Source organism: Scyliorhinus torazame, chromosome 6, assembly GCF_047496885.1.
Source record: "Scyliorhinus torazame isolate Kashiwa2021f chromosome 6, sScyTor2.1, whole genome shotgun sequence".
NCBI lineage: Eukaryota > Metazoa > Chordata > Chondrichthyes > Carcharhiniformes > Scyliorhinidae > Scyliorhinus > Scyliorhinus torazame.
Genome location: NC_092712.1, coordinates 237,886,174 through 237,911,314, shown reverse-complemented (window position 1 = coordinate 237,911,314; position 25,141 = coordinate 237,886,174). Strand labels below are relative to the sequence as shown.

Genomic DNA, 25,141 nt, shown 5'->3' with positions numbered 1-25,141 from the left:
ATCCTGTCATTTCTACTCTGACTAGCACGTGGCACCGGTAGTAATCCCGAGATCACTACCTTCGAGGTCCAATTTCTTAACTTCCTTCCTAGCTCCTTGTATTCTGCTTTTAGGACCTCATCCCCTTTTTTACCTCTGTCGTTTGTACCAATGTGTACCACGACCATTGGCTGTTCAACCTCCCCCTCCAGAATGTCCTGTACCCGCTCCAAGACATCCTTGACCCTAGCACCAGGGAGGCAACATATCATCCTGGAGTCTCATTTGCAGCCACAGAAACACCTGTCTATTCCCCTTACAACTGAATCCCCTATAACTGTCACACTTATCACCCCTCCCCTCTGCAGCAGAACCAACCGTGGTGCCACGAGTTTGGCTGTTGCTGTTTCCCCCTGAGAGGCCATTCCCCTCAACAGTATCCAAAATGGTATATCTGTTCTTCAGGGGAATGGCCACAGGAGATCCCTGCACTACCTGCCTCACTCTCTTGCTCTGTCTGGTGGTCACCCATTCCCTTCCTGCCTGCGGAGTCTGAGCCTGCGGTGTGACCACCTCTCTATATGTGCTATCCACGATACTCTCTGACTCGCGGATGCTCCACAGTGTCTCCACCCGCCGCTCCAGCTTTGAAACTCGAGCTTCCAGGAGCTGTAACTGGAGATACTTCCTGCACACATGCTGACCCTGGGGACTGGAACTGTCCCCAGCCTGCCACATGGAGCATTTTCTGTTTTCAATCAGATTTCAAGCATCCACAATAATTTGCTTATATTTTAGACAAAAGACAGAAACCGGGACAGAGACTATAGAGAGGCTTTTTGAGACAGGAAGACAATCAAATTTGTTAAAGGAAAACAATACGTTGATGTAAACAGAGTTCAAATATTGGAGAATAGAAGCGAACCGAGTTAAGTCAAGTAAGCTAAGCTGAGGGCAGCACGGTGGCGCAGTGGGTTAGCCCTGCTGCCTCACGGCGCCGAGGTCCCAGGTTCGATCCCGGCTCTGGGTCACTGTCCGTGTGGAGTTTGCACATTCTCCCCGTGTTTGCGTTGGTTTCACCCCCACAACCCAAAGATGTGCAGGCTAGGTGGATTGGCCATGCTAAATTGCCCCTTAATTGGAAAAAATGAATTGGGTACTCTAAATTTATTTTTTAAAAGTAAGCTAAGCTACTGCGGTGGGGTAGCATTATTTATTTTGTACTGTTTACATCAGCGTGTCCAATGGTTACGTGTGGAGAGCCACATTTCCATTTTTCTCACAAGGGTGGGGGATGAATACATTTTGGAAAGTGGTTGAGCAAAAAAAATGTTAACAATAAATTAACAATTAAAAAGTGAATGATAAATGAAGACAGCCACTCAAGTGTGAAACGGTGAGAATGTGTGTGACCAGCTCACTCCCAGTTTCAGCGAGCTCACTCACCCACCCTCACCCATGTTGAATGTGCCTGTTGGTGTGTGGGGGTGAGGGTGAATGAGAACCCTGACACTGGGAGTGAGCCAGAAACACACCCTCCTCTCCGTCTCATCACCCTTTCACTCTCTCTCTCACATACAATACCCTCACACATTCAGCCTCCCACTCACTCAGCCACCCACTGTCACATGCACATGCTCCGCCAGCTGCCCTCATGCTCACTCACTCGCTCAGCCGCCCTCACACTCACTCACTCGGCCACACTCACTCACTCACTCAGCCGTCCTCACACTCACTCCCTCAGCCGCCCTCACGTTCACTCTCTCAGCCGCCCTCACACTCACTCACTCAGCCACCCTCACACTCACTCACTCAGCCGCCTTCACACTCACTCACTCGGCCACCCTCACACTCACTCACTCAGCCGCCCTCACACCCACTCCCTCAGCCGCCCTCACACTCACTCCTTCAGCTGCCCTCACATTCACTCTCTCAGCCGCCCTCACACTCACTCAGCCACCCTCACTCGCTCGCTCAGCCGCCCTCATATTCACTCACTCAGCCGCCCTCATACTCACTCGGCTCAGCCGCCCTCACACTCACTCACTCCCTCAGCCACCCTCACACTCACTCGCTCAGCTGCCCTCATACTCACTCCCTCAGCAGTCCTCACTCACTCGCGCAGCCGCCCTCACACGCTCAGCCGCCCTCACACTCACTCACTGTCACTGAGACTATTTGCGTGGGACTGAACTGCCTCGTATTAAATTCTGGAGTTATATCTTAGAAAGGAGGGGGAGAGAGCAGCAGGAGGGGGTGAGAATGGAGGAAGGGGGAACTGACATACCTGACATACATCAGCCAAGGGAGTGGCCACCAGCTCTGCCAGACATGTGGTAACTTTTACGAATATGGATACAAAACCAGCCACCTGAGGCTCACCAGATGAGAAAGTAGGCATGAGGGAAATAGCTCAGATTAGTGACAACAACGGCAGGATGGTCACCATGCCGGAAAAGGTCAACAAAGCCTTCAAGACCTTTTACCCGGGGCTGTACACCTCCGAGTTCACCGAGGGGGACTCGGGGATGAAGCAGTTCCTCGACTGACTGGTCATGCCGGCCGTGGGGGAAGAAAGGAGACAGAGCCCAGAAGCAACATGAGTACTGGGAGAGATGGCCATGCAACTCTGTGCAGGTGGAGACGGCGCCGGGGGCCAGATGGATTCCCGACGGACCTCTACAAAGATTCACAACAGCACTGGCCCTGCACTTGCAGGGGATGTTCACAGACTCACTGGTAAGGGCTTCCTGACGTCAACACATGCACAAGCCTCAATATCGCTGATACCCAAAAAGGACAAAGACCCAACTGAATGCGGGTCCTACAGGCCCATCTTTCTACTCAATATAGATACAAAATTCCTGGCAAAAACCCTGGCTAAGCAGCTGGAGAGTTGCCCGCCAGAGGTGGTTGCAGAGGACTAGACGGGCTTTGTCAAGGGCAGGCAGGTGACATCTAACATTCGTCATCTGCTGGAAGTAATAATAACCCCATCCGGGGAGAGAACACCAGAAGTGATCATCTCCTTGTACCCAGAAAAAGCCTTCAGCAGAGTAGAGTATAAGTACCTCAGCGGTACTGGAATGGTTTGGGCTTGGGGCAGGGTTCACCTCCTAGGTGAAACTATTGTACAGCTCTCCCATGGCAAGTATACAGACTAACACCACCAGCTCCAAATACTTCCTAACGAGGCTGGTGGAGGAAGTCAAAAGGAACCTGCAGAGGTGGGGCCCACACCCACTCTTGCTGGCAGGGAGAGTGCAGACAATCAAAATGAACGTACTGCCCAGATGCCTCTTCCTGTTCAGATCCCTCCCAATCTACATCCACACGGCCTTCTTCAACATGGTAGCCAAACCCATCATGATGTTTGTGTTTTGGTGGTGGTGGTGGTGGTGGTGGGGTTGGGGGGGGGGGGGGGGGGGGGGGGGGGGGGGGGGGAGAGAAGACCCAAGGATCCAAAAAAGGATCTAAAGAGAAGAAGCTGGGAGCTCTGGCCCTTCCAAACTTATAGTTCTACCACTGGATGGCCATTGCAGAAAGAGCGAAGGGATGGGTGAAAGAACCGGGAGCGGAATGAGTGAAGATGGAGGAGAGTTCCTGTATAGGGACATTCCTCCGAGCCCTAGTCACAACCGTACTTCTACCCACCCTCCACCCGCCATCCCCACCCAAAGAAGCCCAGAGGTGGTAGCCACGCTCCGAGCGTAGTATCAGATGACACAGCACTTCGGACTAACCGAAACGACCACAATGGCTCCCATCTGGAACAACCACAGGTTTATGCCCGTAACAATTGACGACACCTTCAAAAGGTGGAGACAGGATGAGGGGATACAGACATGTATGCAGACAACAAAATAGCTACCCTGGAGGAACTCACGGAGAGGTTTCAACTACCAAAAGGAAATTAACTGACCAACATAGAGGTAAAAAAATCTTCCTCGGAGGGAACCGGCGACGTATCCCGAGATATCAGGACACTCGCTAGTTCAGGAACTGTTGGACATGGGCCAACTAGGGAGGGGGAACTGTAGGGACATGTATGGGCAACTGTTGGAGGAGGTACACTCCCATGCTGGACGAGACAAGGGAAAGGAAGAACTAGGTATAGAAGTGTGGGGGGTGGGCTCTGGATCGAAGCACTGCACAAAGCAAGTAAAGGTGGTGCACAGAGCGCACCTAACCAGAACCCGAATGAGCAGGTTCTTCCCAGAGGTGGAGGACAATTGTGAACAGTGCCAGTGAGGCCCAGCCAACCACACCCACATGTTCTGGGCCTGCCCCAGACTTGTTGGGTTCTGAACAACCTTCTTTGAGGCCATGTCCAAGATTGTGGGGGTGAGGGTGGAGCCATGCCCAAAAGTGGCTGTTTCGGGGTCTCGGAGCAGCTGGAACTTTTTATGGGGAGGGGGCCGACGCACTAGCCTTTTCCTCCTTAATCGCCGCTGAAGAATCCTGCTCAGCTGGAGATTGGCAGCACCACCCAAAGCTGCAGACTGGCTGTCCGGCTTGGTGGAATTCCTCCAACTGGAGAAGATAAAATTTGCCATCCGGGTTTGGAAGAGAGCTGTGGAAGCCGTTCACCAACTTGTTCAGATTCATTTCATTGCTTCACCCTATTTTAATTATTGTTTTATCTCTAATTTTGCTGTCTTTTAAGTTACAATTACAGCAATGGATTTTGCTGTCAACTAAAAAAGATACATGACACAGCAGTTTTCATAGTAACAGGTAGTTGTTAAACAGACAGGGCAGACTGGTGGCTCTGCTATACATGTCAGACTTTAGTTTGATCATAAGCCTCCAGGCTAAACCATTGTATCAGACTACAACTAAAGGATGGATAATAGACTTCTCTACAAAACTATATAATGCTACCCCCCCCCCCCCCCCCCAATACCCCGAGAGGTCATTTTTAGCAGAAGCTCAAGTCTTTTTAAAATGATCTCAAGTTAATGATATTACTTTCTATACAGAATAGCTAATTCCAGTCATAAGAAGTGACCAGACAAGCCAATCTTGCTTATCTCTTGATACAGAGACCCATTAGTTATAGTCTTATTATAGAGTTCGTTACAAAGAAAAGTCAGTCAAAAATAGGGGTAGAATTCTATGTAAGGTACCACTTCAATCCAAAGCTTTTTTTCAAAATACTTAAATTTTCTATGAAACTCAAGAAGCTGAAACAGACTGCTGCTTCCACAGGCACTTATTGACTGCATCTAGTTGATTGAACTGATGGGGATCACCCTGAATGACAATACCCTATTGCAGTCACTCTGTTGTTTTATGAACAAAACGCACGAAGGACACAAAATCATCACCAGCATTCTATTACCAGCAGTTAATGTCTTCTTTAGTCAATTCTTAAAGTATAATTTTTAAACATATTTCTGAGACGCAATAACCATTTTAGGTGCTTTGCAAGGCAGGGGTCCTCTGCTGTAGATCATGCCATCAAAAAGTGGGCAGCAGATTTGAAATAAGATTGTTTTTAGAATAGTAGAATTTGTAAGGAATCAGCTATCCCTGAATCATATTTATTCATAACAGAAGTGTGTCAATATCAGTCCGACTTGCCCAGTTGAAATGTTTTGACTTTACAAGAAACCTATTCATAGAATAAAGCACCTAAAAAAATCTACAGATGGTTCACATATTAATTACCTGTGGTGCACTGTCCATATAAACAGCAGTTACATATATTGTGAATATTTACTAACCTGTTCAGCCTTCTGATGAAAGACAGCAGACATGTCAAGCAAAGTGCTGCGCTCATCTAGTGCTGCTGCGAATGCCTTCCACTCCAGCTCCAGCTGACTGGCAATCTGCTTGATTTGCTGAGATGCATAATGATTAGATTCCAGTAAACGATTGGCCACTGACATTATGCGGTTGATGTTGACATATACATTCTGTGGAAAAGCACATAACACAAACAACTGTTAGTCTTTGTCAAATAAGCAACATAATATTTAAATGATAGACAGCTGGAATAATGTATTATTAGGTTTTTGCTGTGATGGTACAAAGTGACATGGAATGAATCTTCTCAGCAATGTGTTTAGGCATTCCAAAAGAATTTAAACGTAATACTGGCTTTTCTTAAAACAAAGGCATGGATTTAAATGATCAAATTAAACTTTTTTTGTTCAACTGAAATTTGAATCAAGATTGACAGGTTACTTACACATAAAAATCAGAGCCCAAATAACATATCATCAGATTAACAATTAACCAAGTTTATGTGGCAATATAACAAACTTTCTCTGAACATCTTTAGGAAGGCAGCTGTGTTTTTACAGTGAAGATCAATATCAGGAACGCCTCGTGAGATTAATCATCCCAATGATGCTTGACCATCAAAAACAACCCATGTTTCTTCAAATCTTACAGCAAGACCAGAGAGGCAAATATTAGGGGTTACTGCCTTCCATTCTTGAAACAGGTCTCTGCTGAGAAAATTCAAATCATAGAATCTACAGTGCAGAAGAAGGCCATTCAGCCCATCGAGTCTGCACCGGCCCTTGGAAAGAGCACCCTAGCCAAGCCCACACTTCCACCCCTATCCCCGTAACCCAGTAACCCCACCCAACCTTTTTGAACACTAAGGGCAATTTAGCATGGCCAATCCACCTAACCTGCACATCTTTGGACTGTGGAAAGAAACCGGAGCACCCGGAAGAAATCCACGCACACACGGGGAGAACGTGCAGTTTCCGCACAGACAGGTTTTCACAAAAATATTTGCAGAAGAGCTGTTACTATCTAAAAATATTTGTAACGAGCATGCCCCCCAAGTTTCTAGATATAAGTTAAAACAGAAACTATCATAAAAAATAGAGAATCACCTCAAAGGTTCCAAAAGCCTTGCAACAGTAGGTAGTGAAAGTAAAAAGAACATTATGATAGATTGAAAACAATGCTGCACAATATGGGCAGCACCAAACATTATCCTGAGAGATCAATTGGCGTCTCCTACATAAGAATAGTCACAAGTATTACCTCCCAGAAATTGGTAAGATAAATGTGCAGGAAGGGAAATCATACATGTCTAGACACAATAGCCACAGTTGAAAACACAGTGTAGAGGTCTCTTAAAGACTTAAATAAGAAGCCAAAGAGTCATGTTAAGAAGTGGAAGTAGAATTACTTGCAAAATGAAGCAGTTACCGAAACAGTTTCATGGTAAACAAGGTGATAAGACAGTTAGAAAAAAAAACTGAATATTTCAAACAGCCCCTTAGCAGCAGAACCAAAATCATATTAATATCACCCTCCTTGTAGCACTGCAAATATACCACACTCCCACATTAGCTATCTATCCGCAATTGAGCACAGATATTGCACTATCCTGCCTCCCAAATCACTGAACTCCCCCCCCCCCCCCCCCCCCCCCCCGCACCTTCTCTCTTCTTTCCTTCTACCTCCATTCTCTCCTTTCCTATCTCGTCTTTTAATTTAATAATCTTTATTGTCTTACATTGGCTTACATTGCAATGAAGTTACTGTGAAAAGCTCCTAGTCGCCACATCCCGGCGCATGTTCGGATACACAGAGGGAGAATTCAGAATGTCCAAATTACCCAACAGCTCGTCTTTTGGGACTTGTGGGAGGAAACCGGAGCACCCGGAGGAAACCAACGCAGGCACGGGGAGAACGTGCAGACTCCACAAAGACAGTGACCCAAGCCGGGAATTGAACCTGGCATCCTGGCGCTGTGAAGCTAGCGCTAACCACTGTGCTACTGTGCCGCCCACCTCTTCATCTCTGCTTCATCGCTCCAATCCACTTTCTCCACTGCTCATACATCCTTCCTCCAACCTCGCCTTCTACGCTTTCTTCCACTACCTCAACTCCCTCTTTGCTCCTTTTTCTACTCTCGAACTATCACCCCCACCATTCTTTAGCTCCAATTCAATTATCATCACACTGCATTACATAGCTGATCATGTCAGATAATTCTCCCGCTATAGAGAAGTCAGATGTGCCCCAATGTATCAAAGATAACACCACAGGAATTAGCTCGTCCAGTGTTAAATGCGATCAGTATTTTTGTTCAATTCTGGAAATTAATGTTGATCTCTTCCTTGCTAAAAGGTTCTTAGCTCATTGATTTTTGGCTGCTTATTTTCTCATACACCTGCGACTCCATCATCCAGCAGCAAATCTCTCCCACAAATGTATTTCAGCTTCACAAGTACTGCATAAAGCAAAGCCTTTGGAACCCTGTATGGAACAAAGCCTTACGAGCTTTATAGCACAAAATTAACATTGCTAACCAGCATTCATTACAAAGGTCCATTGTAGCTATATCAAAATAGGGCTATACCAATGTTTAACTTCAATTTTAATAGTGTTATCGGTTCTTCCATTGTTAAGGTGCTGGTCACATAAAACTTTTCTATTCAGACAGTGTAACAATTATCAAGATCAAATATCTCAAAATAACAAGCAGCTAGAAGTAAAAGTTAATGTATAAAAATGATACCGTAGCATTTCAGGAAGCTAAAGTTTGAGTTTCCGTTAAGCAAATATATTTTAACCCTCATTACAATGTGGTGTTTGAGGGCCAGTCTTGACACTTGTGTAGCCATCTAAGATGGCCACCTGCAAAGGGCCATGGGAGTTATGGCCAACCCAGGACTCAGACAGATACAGAGCTTATGTGTATCTGAAACGCAGGTAACCAAGTCTGATCAAAACCACCGCTCGTTTGCATTTTAATGGCCCATTTTCCCAGAACAATAGAACTCCAATCAAGAAACTGGTACAGCCACAGACTGACCGGCGACACTCCCTTGACTCAGAGAGCCCAACTGCCAAGGTCAATTACCGCTAAGGACCCACCCAGCCACAAAGGCACTCGCCCCTTTATTGGCCAAAATCGAAGGCAGTGATCAGAGCCCTGTCGAACTATTGGGTCCAAGGTTAAGGACCGCCCCAAAGAGCGCAAAATCCCAGGGGGATAAAAGAGGACACAGCCATGTGTTCTGTCTCTTTTGGATCCGGCCTGTGCCAGCCAACTGTAGCAGGAACAGACAGCCAAGTTCAAGACCAACGATCGCTACCTGACGGATGAGCCCAGCAGAGACTGCAGGCAGCATGGTAGCATTATGGATAGCACAATTGCTTCACAGCTCCAGGTTCGATTCCGGCTTGGGTCACTGTCTGTGCGGAGTCTGCACATCCTCCCCGTGTGCGTGGGTTTCCTCCGGGTGCTCCGGTTTTCTCCCACAGTCCAAAGATGTGCAGGTTAGGTGGATTGGCCATGATAAATTGCCCTTAGTGTCCAAAATTGCCCTTAGTGTTGGGTGGGGTTACTGGGTTATGGAGATAGGGTGGAGGTGTTGACCTTGGGTAGGGTGCTCTTTCCAAGAGCCGGTGCAGACTCGATGGGCCGAATGGCCTCCTTCTGCACTGTAAATTCTATGATAGAGACAGAGCCACTTCCTTTGAACCAGCCAAGTGAAATCCAGATAAAGGCCTTATCTATTTGCACAGTGCCGGTCGCCCTGAAGTTAAGTAGCTGATAGGTGTAGTTTAACTCGTAGTAGATATTGTGTTTGCATGTCGAGGTAACCCTTATGTATGTAAATAAACCACCTTTTGAACTATCTAACAGGTTGTGTGGTCATTTGATCGATATAAGGGAAGGCTTGTGGTTCACCAACATTATCATTAATATTAGCAACAGCATTGGCGACGCTGTTGGGATCAAAACGAGCAACAGTTGCATGCAATAATCTCTTGCAACACCATTCAAGGCATGTTGGAGGCTGTGTTGTTTTAGAACAACGGGTGTTAGGGTCCATTTTCAGTGTCACTATTTTACAGTAACTAAATAAAGGGTTTCCCAAGAGTAGAACAGAGAAACAGTAGCTTAAACAAAAGAAGGATCAGAGGAAATAGTCTTAGACAAACGGCAAGATACAGAGGTAGCAAGAATAAGTGTCAAGAAGTCAGAAATAGAAAGCATGAAATGGAAGGCAAGCGGAAAAATAGCATCAGACAAGAAAAGTGAGTGAAAGACGGAATGCGAAAAACAAGATAAGGAACAACGCAAGAAATAAAAGGAGAAAAGGATGGATAGAGAAAGAGAGCCAAACAGAAAAGAGAGAAGAAATGAACAGAAGGAGAAGGACCAGGAGAAACAGCATTGACAGAGATATAGAAAGGTAGATTCAGGCAAGGAAACATTTAAAAAGTCGAAGATAAACAAAAATACAAAAATAAACAAAAAGTGCATTGAGATATACAAAGAGAAAATGAGGGGAGAGCAAGTGTGGAAAACCAAAAACAGGACGACAAAATATAGAAAGGAGAAAACAGTTGAAAACAAGCACAAATACAGTGTTACATTAACAGCATTAAGAACAAATAGTACACCTAAAATTCGTAAAGCAAAGCTAATTTTCTGTTATCTAATTTGTATATTAGCATTAATTAAGCACAATCTACTTATGACATCCAAGTGCCTAATTACTGCAACACATTTTGATATAGTGACAGCCCAACCCATTTCTGATACATGCTTTCTCCTGTCTAATTAAAATGTCAACCACGATTGGACACTTGCGCATGTGGCTCAATTCACCACAATTTTGCTGTGGTAATTATCCATTACAACACCATTTAAGATATGCTACTTTAGTGAGAACCAAAGTTTTAAACAAAAGCACAGGCATTTATGCTTTTTGATGTTAAAATTGATGCAAACTTATATCACTTTATAATTTCCCAACTAATATTTTATTTTGATTTACAATTAAATATACCTCTGCCAAAAAAAATCAATGAAGTTTTATTTTACTCTTTGGTTTGAAAGCAACATATTTATTTCATTGGAAAAAAAACATTAATAAAAAACACTTAAAGGCAGCTTAAAAGTTTTATCTTTTAAAGGTTCCAATGCCTCTTTTATTCTCTCCTAAAACATATTATTTCCTATTTCTCACCATTAAATTTTATCTGACCAATCTATTAACCTACGTCCTCCTGAACGTGCTTATAATCCGCTTCACAAGTTAATTATGTTAACCACAAATATAAGCACGAGAAAGAGAGAGACAGACAGAGAATTGTCTTAAAAAGTGATCTTTGGGAGACCCCACTATTTACATCTCCCTGATCCAAAAAAATATTAACTTCTGCCCTCTATTTTCTTCCTATAGTCAAATTCCTATTCATGCGGCTATATTACATTTAATCCTATTTTATCAACAAGCCTGCTAAATGGCACTCAAAACCTACTGCATTTGCTTCAATCAGTTACTTGTTCAATGAATTCTATCACCTGCCAGATATAACTTGCCTTTACAAGTCCATGTTGGCTATCTTTAATCAACCTACCTCTTTCTAATTTGACTATTAATTTTATCCAAATAACAGCCACTTGAACCTTCGCCATTCCAGAGGTTAAGCTGGGTGATGCCCGTTTCATTCCTTTCGTGGTCAAAACTACCCTCTCCAACTGCTAATAGCATTTTATAATACATTTCATTGAGATCTCGTGCTATAAAACCAGACTCGCTGACAGAACAGAAATAGATTATCCAACCCAAGGATCATGTCAGCTCCTTCATACAGCAAAAGAAAACTACTCCCATTGCCCCATGCTCTTCCCAAACCACCATTTATCCAAATTATTTACGATGCAGTGGTGTCTGCCATAAACATTCCTCTGACAAATCACTTCAAGAATGCTATATCCTAATCTCTCCTCATAGTTTGCCAATTTCAAATCAAAGATAGTGATCACCATTTTTGTCACCAAAAAAATTCAGTCTTTCACTATTCAGTACATCAAAAGTCTTAATTGTAAAAGGCACAACGCAGAGAACAAGTCTGATGGAAAACAGTGTCAGAGGCAAACAGGTAATAGTGATGTTGGGGAAGCAATAGGAGCCAGATCACCAGTACAAATCAACAAGAAAGGAAGAAGGGTGGCTGTAATTTTTTTGAAGATAGAATTTACAGTGCAGACCATTCAGCCCATCGAGTACGCACCAGCCCTTGGAAAGAGCACCCTACTTAAGCCCACGCCTCCACCCTATCCCTGTAACCCCACCATCCTTTCTGGATGCTAAGGGCAATTTAACGTGGCCAATCCACCTAACCTGCACATCTTCGAACTGTGGGAGGAAACCGGAGCACCCGGAGGAAACCCACGCAGACACGGGAAGAATGTGCAGACTCCGCACAGTCAGCGACACAAGCCGAATCGAACCTGGGACCCTGGAGCTGTGAAGCAACAGTGCTAACGACTGTGCTACCGTGCCACCTGGAGTGCTGAAGTGAGACGATTTCTTGGAGGGGCAGAGGACTGAATCAATTTGGTTAGAATTAAGAAACAGCAGAGGTACCATTACACAACTGGGTGTATTCTGTGTTACCAACTAGCGGAAAAGGTACACAGGAGTAATTTTGTAGATAAAGTACACAGAGGTGTGAAAACTATAGAGTGGAATAATGATGTTTTTAATTATCCTGATATAGATTGTGATAGCAATAGTGAAAAGGGCAGAGAGGAGGAAGAGTTTAAGTGTATTAAGAAGAATTTTCTTAATCAGCATGTTTCCAGCCCAGCAAGGAAGGAGGCATTGCTGGGTCTGATTCTCAGAAATTAAGTGATTTAAGTGGATCAAGTTTCAGTCGAGGACCTTTTAGGGAATAGTGATCAGAAACATATTAAGCTTTAGGTTAAACACGAGAAAGACAAGGAGCAATCTTTTTTTTAATATAAATTTAGAATACCCAATTTTTTTTTCCCCCATTAAGGGGCAGTTGTCCACCTACTCTACACATCTTTTTAGGTTGTGGGGATGAGACCCACACAATCACGGGGAGAATGTCAAAACTCCACACGGACAGTGACCTGGGCCGGGATCGAACCTGGGTCCTCGGTGCCGTGAGGCAGCAGTGCTAACCACTACACCACCAAGCCGCCTGACAAGGAGCAATCTAAAGTAAAAATACTTAATTATAGGAGGTTCAATTTCAGTGGGGTGATTGGAAATGTGTCCCTGGTCAACTGGAATCAAAGATCGGCAGGCAAAAATGTAACACAACAAAGGGCTGCCTTTAAAGAGATAGTGTAGGTACAGTTAAGATCCATTCTTATGAGGGGGCAAAGTAGGGTGGCCAAAGTTAGAGCTCCGATTAACCAGAGATATGGAGAGTAAGGTTAAGCAGAAAAGTATGACAAATGTGAGGTTATTAAATTAAAATGAGAACCAAGCTGAATATACGAGGTTCAAAATGTAAAGAAAAAGGACATCAGAGGCAAAGAGTGTATATGAAGAACATAAAACTTAACAGCGCAGTACAGCCCCTTCGGCCCTCAATGTTGCGCCGACCTGTGAGACCACTCTAAAGCCCATCTACACTATTCCCTTATCGTCCATATGCCAAGAGACTGACAGCTAACATAAGCATATCAATAGTAAAAGACTAGAGGAGTGGTTTGAAGTTTATAAACTGTAAATTAGGAACCAAAACGGGGATTTACATATGGGGGCAGAGCACATGACTGAGGTACTAAACGCCTCCATTACATCTGGGTTTTTTAACCAAGATGGTACCAACGCAATAGCGTAAGAAGTTGAGGTACTGAATGGAATAAAAAGGGACAATGGGGCCATTGCTATAAAGTTTGGTGGGTGACAGGGAACAAGAGTAGTGATGAATGGTTGTTCTTTCAGACAGGATGAAGGTATATAGTGGGGTTATCCAGGAATCAATATTATGACCACTGCTTTTCTTGAGATATATTAATGACCTACAATTTGATGTTCAGCATACAATTTGAAAATTTACACATGATACAAAACTTTGAAGTTTATAAACTGTGAGGAGGATAGTGATATTCTTCAAGAGGACTGAAACAGGCTGCTGGAGTGGGCAGACAAGCAGCAGATAAAGCTTCACACAAAGTATGAAGTTGTATGTTTTGTTGTTTCGAACAAAGAAAGGTAATATAAAACAAAGGTACAATACTGAAGGGGGGGCAGGGACAATGTTAGCTTGCCAACTGAAGGAAGTAAGTGCACGTTCACATCCAGTCTATGTGCTGCTTCCAAGGACTGATAAATGAAACCAACCTATCATGTCTTGTGGTACTATATTTAATTTGGTTGAAGTGGGATATTTGCTTCTTATTCATATTAGTATTTCTCCCCTCCTTTGTTCTGAAAACCATTAATGCAAGGGAAATGAGCACCAGATGAAAGGTCACAAATCTGTTTCCACACGACTAAAAGACATAGGAGCAGAATTAGGCCATTCGACCCATCAAGTCTGCTCCGACATTCAATTATGGCTGATATGTTTCTCATCCCTATTCTCTTGCCTTCTCCCCATAACGCCTAATCCCCCTATTTTGATTTATGTATAAATTTAGAGTACCCAATTCATTTTTTGTGAACCTGAGACCTCGGCTCCGTGAGGCAGCAATGCTAATCACTGCGCCACCGTGCTGCCCCTATTAATCAAGAACCTATCTGGGGGTTTTTCCTCTCCATTGATACTGCCAGATTGAGGTATTTCCAGCATTTTCTGTTTTATTGCAGTTGTATGGCACCTTTACCAGAAAAACAGCCCAAGTCATTATCAAAATTTGAGTCACATGAGATATTATGAAAACTAACCTAAAAACTTGGTTGAAGAGGTTACTGTCTTAAAATGAACAGAGTTGGAGCAGAGAGATTTAGGGAAAGAATTCAGGAGCTTTGGACCTAGGCAACTGAAAGCATGACAGCAAACAGTGCAGTGTTTAAGAATTTGGAGATCAGAATTGGAGGAGTACAGAGACCTTTGAACTTCTAGGGTTGGAGGGAGATTATCAGGATAGAGAGGGCACGATCCTCCATGGGATTTGTAAGCAAGGATACAAATATAAAAGTCAAGGAATTGCTGGACTGAGAGTACCTTGTTCTTGGAGATCATGCAGCCACTACCAAGAAACTCACTCCCATTTTGTGAATAATTTTACTTAGTTATTAGAAGTTTATTGATGTATCAAACATCAATGAAAAACTAAAATGTTCAAAATGTAACATGCGAGTGGATCTTTCTCAGGTCTTCAAATAACTTCCCTCAGTGTATTAGTAATGTAGGACTAGCGACTTCCGGTTGCGGCGATGACCAGCTAAGCCGCACGTTTCAGCGGCTCCAGCTCGAACGGACCTTCGGGCTTTTTTAAGAGCTCCAACGGGGAATTTTTTCGGGACGAAATCCGGTGTGGGAGTCCCCCCCAACGAAAAAGAAAAATATCGGCGGCGGCGGCCAGATCGCGAAGATTCCTCGAGGACAGGGGCAGAAGGAAAAAGGAGCAAGGCGGCGGCGGAGAGAGCCCAGGCGACATGGGGGCCGGACCAAGGCGAATTTTTGAGACGGTGTGTGGAGCTGCTTAAGAAGGAGGTGCTGGCCCCGATGCTACAAGCAATTGAGGGGCTTAAGGAGGCACAAAAGACCCAGGAGATGGAGCTCCGCGTGGTGGAGCAGAAGGCGACGGACAACGAGGACGAGATCCTGGGCCTGGCGGTCAAAACGCAGACGCACGAGGCGCTCCACAAAACGTGCATTGAAAGGATTGAAGTCCTAGAAAACAGATCACGGAGAAAGAACCTTCGGATCCTGGGTCTCCCCGAGGGAGTGGAAGGAGCGGACGGCGGGGCTTACGTGAGCACGATGCTACGCTCGCTAATGGGAGCTGAGGCCCCCTCGGGCCCCTTGGAAGTGGAAGGGGCCCATTGGGTCCCTGCGAGGAGACCAAAGGCGGGAGAACCACCCAGGGCGACGATCGTGCAATTTCATCGCTTCAATGACAGAGAGGTGGTTCTGAGATGGGCCAAAAAGGTACGAAGTAGTAGATGGGAGAATGCGGTGGTACGGGTGTACCAGGATTGGAGTGCGGAGGTGGCGAGAAGGAGGGCGAGTTTTAATCGAGCCAAGGAGGTGCTACACAAGAAGAAGGTGAAGTTCGGGATGTTGCAGCAGACGCGACTGTGGGTCACGCACCAGGAGAGGCATCACTACTTCGAAACGGCGGAAGAAGCATGGACCTTCATTAAAAACGAGAAACTGGATCAGAACTAAGGGACTGATGTTGGAGGGGAAACGACAATGCTGATGTATATAGAGATGTAAATTGGGGAGGGGGGGGGACACTAAGAAATGTGGGTGCCGGTGGGGGGGAAGAAGAGACATAGGCGGTGGATGGGGAATGGGAGTGGGGCGGCAGAGGGAGCTGCGCCACAAGGGGCGGGACGGCTCTAGAGAACACGGGGCTTATTGTTCTTGTTCCCACGCCAGAAAGGTGATGGTGGGAAGATAGGCGCAAGGTAGATGGGAGCTCCCCACACGGGGGAGTCAAGGAGAGAGCGGGAGAATCCGGGGTCAGTTGAAGTCAGCTGACTTTCGGAAGCAATATGGGGGGAGTAATCATGCTAGATGGGGATCTAGCAGGGGGGGGGGATAACTGGGTTGCTGCTGCAGAGATCGAAGAGGAACTGGTAAAAGAAAAGGTGGTCGGGGCGGGAATGCGCCGCCTGGGGAACGGGTGGGTGCGCGGAACCGGGACGTGGGACTGGCCTAGAGAGGGTGATGGCTAGTCGACAGGGGAGGGGTCAGGCAGCCCCCCAGTTCGGCTGATCACGTGGAATGTGAGAGGCCTAAATGGGCCGATTAAAAGGGCCCGAGTGTTCGCGCACTTGAAAGGACTGAGGGCAGACGTGGCCATGCTTCAGGAGACGCACCTGAAGGTGGCGGACCAAGTTAGGTTAAGGAAAGGATGGGTGGGACAGGTGTTCCACTCAGGGTTGGATGCAAAGAACAGAGGGGTGGCCATACTGGTGGGGAAACGGGTGTCATTCGAAGCTAGGAACATTGTAGCAGACAGCGGAGGCAGATATGTGATGGTGAGTGGCAGACTGGAGGGAATGGAGGTCGTGTTGGTTAACGTATATGCCCCGAATTGGGATGATGCGGGATTTATGAAGCGGATGCTGGGACGTATCCCAGACCTGGAGGTAGGAAACCTGATAATGGGGGGGGGGGAGGGAGAATAGAGGCCAAGGAAAGGGAAAGACTACTGAGGGAGATTTTGAGGGTAGATAAAGAATACGCGGAGGCCCCGGAGGAAGGACTATACAGGGAGAGGCAACGACTCCAGACGGAGTTCGAACTGTTGACAACAAGGAGGGCGGAGGCACAGTGGAGGAAGGCACAGGGGATGAGATATGAATATGGGGACAAGGCGAGTCGCCTGTTGGCCCATCAGCTGCGAAAGAGGACAGCGGCGAGGGAGATAGGGGGAATTAGGGATGAAACGGGAGCTACGGTGCGGAGAGCAGGGAAGATAAACGAGGTGTTTAAGACCTTTTACGAGAGACTATATAGGTCCCAACCCCCGGAGGGAAAAGAGGAGATGCGGCAGTTTTTGGACCAATTAAGGTTCCCGAGAGTGGAGGAGCAGGAGGTGGAAGGCCTGTGGGCGCCGATTGGGGTGGACGAGGTTACCAAGGGGCTGGGGAACATGCAGGCAGGGAAGGCCCCGGGACCAGATGGGTTCCCGGTGGAATTCTATAGAAAATATGTGGACTTGTTGGCCCCGCTGCTGGTAAGGACCTTTAACGAGGCCAGAGAAGGGGGGACCCTACCCCCAACAATGTCGGAGGCGACGATATCGCTAATCTTGAAGCGGGATAAAGATCCGCTGCAGTGCGGGTCCTATAGTCCTATCTCACTGCTAAATGTGGACGCCAAGTTGCTAGCAAAGGTTCTGGCAACGAGGATAGAGGATTGTGTCCCGGGGGTGGTGCACGAAGATCAGACAGGGTTCGTAAAGGGGAGACAACTAAATGTCAACGTGCGACGGCTATTAGGGGTGATAATGATGCCCCCAGCAGAGGGGGAGGCAGAGATAGTGGCGGCAATGGATGCAGAGAAGGCATTTGATAGGGTGGAGTGGGAGTATCTATGGGAGGTGCTGAGGAGGTTCGGGTTCGGGGACGGGTTTGTCAGCTGGGTTAAACTCCTCTATGGGGCCCCAACGGCAAGTGTGGTCACAGGTCGGCAAAGGTCGGAGTATTTTCAACTACACAGGGGAACAAGACAGGGATGCCCGTTGTCCCCATTACTGTTCGCGTTGGCAATTGAACCACTGGCCATAGCGCTGAGAGACTCCAGAAAATGGAGAGGGGTGATTAGAGGGGGAGAGGAACACCGAGTGTCACTCTACGCGGATGACCTACTGCTGTATGTGACGGACCCAGTGGGGGGGATGACAGGGGTCATGCAGATATTGAGGGAGTTTGGAGATTTCTCGGGATATAGGCTTAACATGGGAAAGAGTGAGCTTTTTGTGATACACCCTGGGGACCAGAGTAGAGGGATAGATGGCCTACCGCTAAGGAGAGTGGAAAGAAACTTCCGATACGTGGGGATTCAGATAGCCAGGAGCTGGGGAACCTTACACAGACTCAATCTGACACGACTGGTGGAACAAATGGAAGAGGATTTCAAAAGGTGGGACATGCAGCCGCTGTCACTGGTGGGCAGAGTGCAGGCAATTAAGATGATGGTCCTCCCGAGGTTCCTATTTGTGTTCCAATGTCTCCCTATACTGATCACTAAGGCCTTCTTTAAAAAAATAGATAGGAGCATCACGAGCTTCGTGTGGGCAGGGAAGGCCCCGAGGGTAAGGAGGGGGTTGCTACAACGTAGCAGAGACAGAGGGGGACTGGCGTTGCCGAATTTGGGCGACTACTACGGGGCCACCAATGTGGCGATCATTCGTAAATGGATGATAGAGGGAGAGGGAGCGGCGTGGAAAAGGTTGGAGATGAAGTCCTGCAAAGGGACGAGTTTAAAAGCGCTGGTGAGGGCGCTACTACCGCTCTCCTCAAAAAGATTTACCACGAACCCAGTGGTGGCGGCAACATTAAGTATCTGGGGGCAATGGAGGCGACAGAGGGGTGTGCTGGGAGCCTCGGTGTGGTCCCCAATCAGGAACAACCATAGGTTTGCCCCAGGGAGGCTGGACGGAGGATTCCAGAGCTGGCACCGGGTAGGAATCAGGAGAGTGGGAGATTTATTTATAGACGGGACGTTTGCGAGCTTGGGAGCGCTTGAGGAAAAGTATGAGCTACCCCGGGGAAATTTCTTTAGATATATGCAGGTGAGAGCGTTCACGAAACAACTGGTGAGGGAATTTCCGCTGCTCCCGACACAAGGGATCCAGGACAGGGTGCTTTCGGGGGTGTGGGTCGGGGAGGGCAAAGTGTCAGAGATATATCGGGAGATGAGAGAAGAGGGGGAGGAGTTGGTGGGCGAACTGAAGGGAAAATGGGAAGAGGAGCTCGGGGAGGAGATTGAGGAGGGTTTGTGGGCTGATGCCCTAAGCAGGGTAAATTCCTCTTCCTCGTGTGCCAGGCTTAGCCTGATCCAATTTGAGGTGCTGCATAGAGCACACATAACGGGAGCAAGGTTGAGCAGGTTCTTCGGAGTGGAGGACAAGTGTGGGAGGTGTGGGGGAAGCCCGGCGAACCACACACATATGTTTTGGTTGTGTCCGGCACTGGAGGGGTATTGGAGGGGAGTGACGGGATTGATCACGAAGGTGGTGAAGGTCCGGGTCAAGCCAGGCTGGGGGTTAGCCATATTTGGAGTAGCGGATGAGCCGGGAGTGCAGGAGGCGAAAGAGGCCGATGTCGTGGCCTTTGCGTCCCTAGTAGCCCGGCGTAGGATTTTACTCATGTGGAGGGAGGCGAAACCCCCCGGACTGGAGGCCTGGATAAACAATATGGCGGGGTTCATAAAACTAGAGCAGATGAAGTTTGCGCTGAGAGGATCAGCTCAAGGGTTCACCAGACAGTGGCAACCGTTCCTCGACTACCTAGCGGAACGTTAGAGGGAAGATAGACGGCCAGCAGCAGCAACCCAGGGGGAGGGAGGGGGGGTAAATTGTTTGGGTTTTTGGAGGGGGAGAGGGGGCGGGGAGGGGAGTATTACTTTGTGTTATTTGGTTAGTTTACCATGTTAGTTACACAATGTTATATTGCAGTTATCATGTTACTTTTATTTTTATTTCTTTGCTTTGTAAGGGAAAAAACTGTGTTTGAAAACTTTAATAAAATATATATTTTTTTAAAAAGTAATGTAGGACTAGCTTTGGAGATCTGCAGCTTCTGGAACTTGCAAAGGCCCATCTAATGGTTGAAGTGTGACAGTGCAAGTATGAATACAAGGGTCAAAAACAGTTTGCACAATCAATTTCTGGGGCGAGAAACCTGACACGGTGTGAAGAACTGTCCAAAAAGCTTAAACACATGTCATCATATCAGGAAAATATCTTAACAGGCATTTGAAGTGACTAGAAAGCTCTAAAGGGTGGAATATGACTGCATAGGGCAGCAGAGGGCAACAGAATCAATATCTCAAAAGAGGAAAAAATCCAATTTGTGAACCTTTATTTCAAGATATGTAGAATAACGACAAAGATGAATAATTATATAAAATTTACTATTAATCAGGAGAAGGTTGTGAATGTTGGCAGTCTCGTGATAGTTGTGAGGCTTCCTGAATGATGTTGCTTTAAATACAGGCTTGAGAATCTTCAACTTCTTAAAATGCATATATTGGTAAAAGTGTTTGGCAACAGAAATGACTCTGTGAGTCACATTGGCAATGCTTAAACGTAGTGCATGCCATATATCTCAAATGTAATACAATATTAATTGAGGTAAAACAGAACATCAATTGAACTGGTTACAATAGTGGACATAAACATGTGATTAAAAAAACATTCATAAAGTATTCATTATCTAGTGAAAAAAAAAATGCATGCCCTATTGGTTAAATATGCAGGTTAAATATTGCCTTTCGACAAAAACATCTCTGATTATTCTTAATTAAAATAACATCTACCTTGGAGTGATTTGCAAAGTGTTTAATTTGCACTGTGTTGTATTTCACCTACAGTATCTTATTTTGTAGAGTACATGTTACATTTGTGTTATTAGCTGAATCTTAACTTCAACTATTTTTAGGATTTCTTGACATGAAATTTGAAACTGTCTCAATGTTAGTGTCATGTTGAATGGTACTAAGCTCATTGCACCATAAGATTTAACATAAGGCAACAGCCTCTCCTGTGGCATAGGCCAGGTTTATTGGAAAATATCTTGCAGCCAATAGGAAACTCAAAAAAAACATACAAAACAGATACTTACTGATTAAGTGGACATGGATAAATGATAGGAACATCCTGGTTCAGTCCAAAGAAACAAGATACAATGTCAAATTTGGCAGGTCTGGCAGTCCAGGGATGTGCAGATTAGGTTATGGAATTTTGGGGATGGGGGTGCGGGCATGGGTCGAGCGCTCATTCGAAGGGTTGGTGCAGACTTGATGGGACGGCTGGTCTCCTTCTGCACTGTAGGATCTTGAAGTCACATTCAACTCAAAATGTTAACTTGTTTCTCGTTCCACAGATGCTGTCAGACCCGAGTACCCCCTGCATTTTGTATTTATTTCAGATTGCCAACATCCACCGTATTTTGCTTTAATGTCACTACGTCAAATTTGTTCCAGTTTTTGCAGCTGAACACAGTCATATTCCCTATGGCAGCAACTCAAAATGGCTTTATAGCCTGTCAAATATATTTACAGGATGAAGCAGCTTTCACTCTATGCATCACAGCCGACATCAAACATATTTCTTCATGACGTGAAATAGATGACTTACATCATCATGCATAGCAACAGCAATAATTAACAAGAGGATATTAAATTAAATAGGGCAAAATAAATCTACATTTAACCATTTTAATTAAATCAGCTGCATGCTTTTAATTTTTCAAAATGTAGAAACTTAGCACATCTTATCCCATGAGAGCAGTTTTAAAAATAGAGTTCAAAAATCACTGTCAAATTTAAATAATCAGGGAATCATACAGCTGGCCTGCTCTCTCTTCAGATGAGCTGCAGCGAGAGTGAGCCATTCGTTCTGCCGAGTATCATTAGGGAAATAGGTCAGGCTGCATGAGCATAGGCACTGAAAACATTAGTTGAGGAAGAAGTTACTGAAGGACTCATCTTGCATTGCAAACAGCTTTAAAAGAAGAAATATTTTGTAAGAAATCAATTTTCTATTTAAAATGCAAACTGCTATGTTGGCAGTGTGCCCAGCAGGAACACACTTCCATATAGTTAATGAAGCTGCAGCTCAGCTCTCATGTATGCCCAAAGATGGGCCCAATGGAGCCATTCTGGAGGACCAATCATTGGTTGTATGGTAACAAAATTAACAATTGGTCTCCACTGGAGGATAGATAATTAATTTTTAAAAACAAATATATTTGTACCTGTTATTTTTATATGTTGAACAAAAAGCACTGCCAATAAATTTTCATTCTTCCTTAAATCACCACATTTCTGTAAAATGGTAGGGATGGTGGGAATTCAGGATTGCTACTCTTATTTTACTTCCATCTTATTGAGTTATATCTTATTTGGCATATTTTAAGTGGTGAAATTGAAATATTAACAGTTCTATTACCAACAATTGACAATTTTATCCTATCTTGTATTCCACACAGTTAATTCAGCCAGCTACCGGCCTATACAATTTTCTTTTTTTAAATATAAATTTAGAGTATCCAATTATATTTTTCCCAGTTAAGGGGCAATTTAGTGTGGCCAATCCACCTAACCTGCACATCTTTGGGTTGTGGGGGTGAAATCCACGCAGACACAGGGAGAATGTGCAGACAGACAGTGACCCGGGGCCAGGATCAAACCCGGGTCGTCAGTGCCGTAGTCAGCAGTGCTAAGGACTATGGCATTTTCAATGCTCTCTAAAAATGGCACGGTGATTCTCCCTATGTTTCCAAATTATCTACAGGAAAGCACTTGGTCAGCACCTGACACCACAAAAAAACTTGCATTTCTATCACACCCAAATGTAGGAAATTTGCAAAAACCAAAGGGGATATGAGAAAGGAAAGCCAAAAACTTGCGTCAAAGATATGATGAGGTTAGTTGCTCAGATTGGAATCAAAGAGGATCCTGAGGCTGAAAACAATTTAGTTGGGTCTGAAGCATTGGTTTAGCCATGGAGAAGAATTGATGGTAATCTCCCAAATACAGCATCATTAATGACAAAATCCAAATGTGTGGAAACATAAACCCATGTTCCTTCATACCATCAAAACTTATCTGCCAATATATTGGCAGGGGAGGTGGTAGTGTAGTGTTAATGTCACTTGATTAGTAACCCAGGGGCCCAGGTTAATGCCATCTGGTGGAATTTAAATTCAATTTTAACAAATCTGGAATCCAAAGTTAGTCTAAGTAATGGTGACCAAGAAACCATCATCGATTGTTATGAAAACCCATCTGATTAAATGATGCCCTTCAATGAAGAACGTCTGCCTGGCCAACATGTGACTCCAGATCTACAACAATGTAGTCGACTCTTATCTTCTGAAATAGCCTAGCAAGCCATTCAGTTCAGAGAAACTAGCAATGGGCAAAAATTCTTTACCCCTTCCCCTAATTTTGACAACAGTGACTTCTATTGACCCACAGCTCCACAGAGAGCAACTCCAACAGTACTCTCAATCAGTAATGTGTCAGTTTAGACAGTTTGGTTTGACTTGTTAACTTCTGTTCAACTAGCAAAAATACCAGACAGCTTTTGCATCCATAACTAAATGCTTTCAACATACTAAGCCATCCACTGCTTCAGTATGCTAATAAATACATGTGGTTTGAACAGCATAATAGCTGCAAATCTGGATTAAAACGTTCCATATAATGTGAACCCTCCATTAATGCCCGAGTAAAGTTCATTCATTAGCAAAGTTTGTAATTTGCCAGAATACAGCATCCCTAAATCCCTCAATCCCTCAATTGTCTACTACATGCTTGCAATGTGCTGCTAGAATGCTATTAATTTTGCATGAACGTGCCAGAGTTGGGAAAACCCTGCTTGAAGGAATCTAAGTAACAAATCCTTCGCTTTATTCATTACTGAAATACATCAAGTTCTTTACCAAAAACGTCTCTTTTTGCTCCACCTGGAAAGTAGAAACTCAATACTTACTCAATTTTTGTATGTTTCTCATCTATAGACTCTTACCATGCAGTTCATTGCAAAGTGATTGTGCTGTGTTTGAAGTTCCATCGCATGCTGATGAGTAGCTCCAATCTCTGTGTAGCTATTCAAAAAGAGTCCTTTGTTGTGAGAGATCCAGTCAAACATCTGAATAGAAGTAGGAGATTTATTAAACACATTGAATCTCAATTAGATTTATGAAACGACACATCATGATAGACACTGGGCTATTTGTAATTTATTGCACACCAGTGACTGAAAACAAAAAAGGCACAGCGTGCAAGATGGACCAGTCTAATTTAACACAGGCTGCATCGCCTTCAGCTTCATTTTTTCTTTGTACTCAACTTGCTTGAGTAGCAACAGGCAATGTAACAGGCACTTTGGGCACACTTTTATGCTGGAGGTTTGGCAGCAGCACTACACGTACATAGTAACAGCAGAATAATTTGAGAATTTTAAAAGGACCTGACATGCAGCAAACTGTTTTTCAAGTACAAGGAATCAATGTTGCAATCGTATTACATTAATTAATAGTAGGACAATTACCTGACAAACAAACTGCAAATTTATGTTGGAGCATATGTATGTGAACTAATACTGCGTCCTCACTGCAGTATTGCCTAGTTTGATAGATTCTGGGGAAACTGCATTGAACACGCGTAGAAATATGAAGGCTTGGTTCAGTCGGTAGTACCCTTGCTTCAGAAGATGGATTGAAGAGGAATTGCAGGACTTGAGCACATAAACTAGGATGACACATCAATGAAATGAAGATATTCCAGATTGCCAAGAGTTCAGCTGGGTTTTAAATTGCTGCCTGATCACCTGGATGTGACGAATCATTATCATTGTGCTGGATCTTGTGGTCAGCAGCACAGCAAGGGCAGGAATTAAGTCTCATTGAGAGATACAGAGATCGCCCTAGCGGGAATTTCACAGTTTAGTGGCACGCAGAAGCACTATAACTGATTGCAACATTCTTTAGAGAGGATTCACAGCCTGCAACTGAAGTGATGTCACCAAATCCACAAA

At 45.0% G+C, this 25,141-nt stretch overlaps 1 protein-coding gene across 8 annotated transcripts in view; it reads right to left on the bottom strand.

Annotated features, from left to right (window-relative positions):
- The window catches only part of LOC140425346 (triple functional domain protein), an 801,905-nt gene that overhangs the window by 448,969 nt on the left and 327,795 nt on the right, over positions 1–25,141 (bottom strand). For all 8 annotated transcript variants that reach the window (XM_072509518.1, XM_072509516.1, XM_072509515.1 and 5 more), the window contains 2 exons: positions 24,131–24,253; positions 5,709–5,900 (listed from right to left, as the gene is read on the bottom strand). In XM_072509518.1, coding sequence (XP_072365619.1) covers positions 5,709–5,900; positions 24,131–24,253 — 315 coding nt within the window. The remainder of the gene's footprint in view (positions 1–5,708; positions 5,901–24,130; positions 24,254–25,141) is intronic.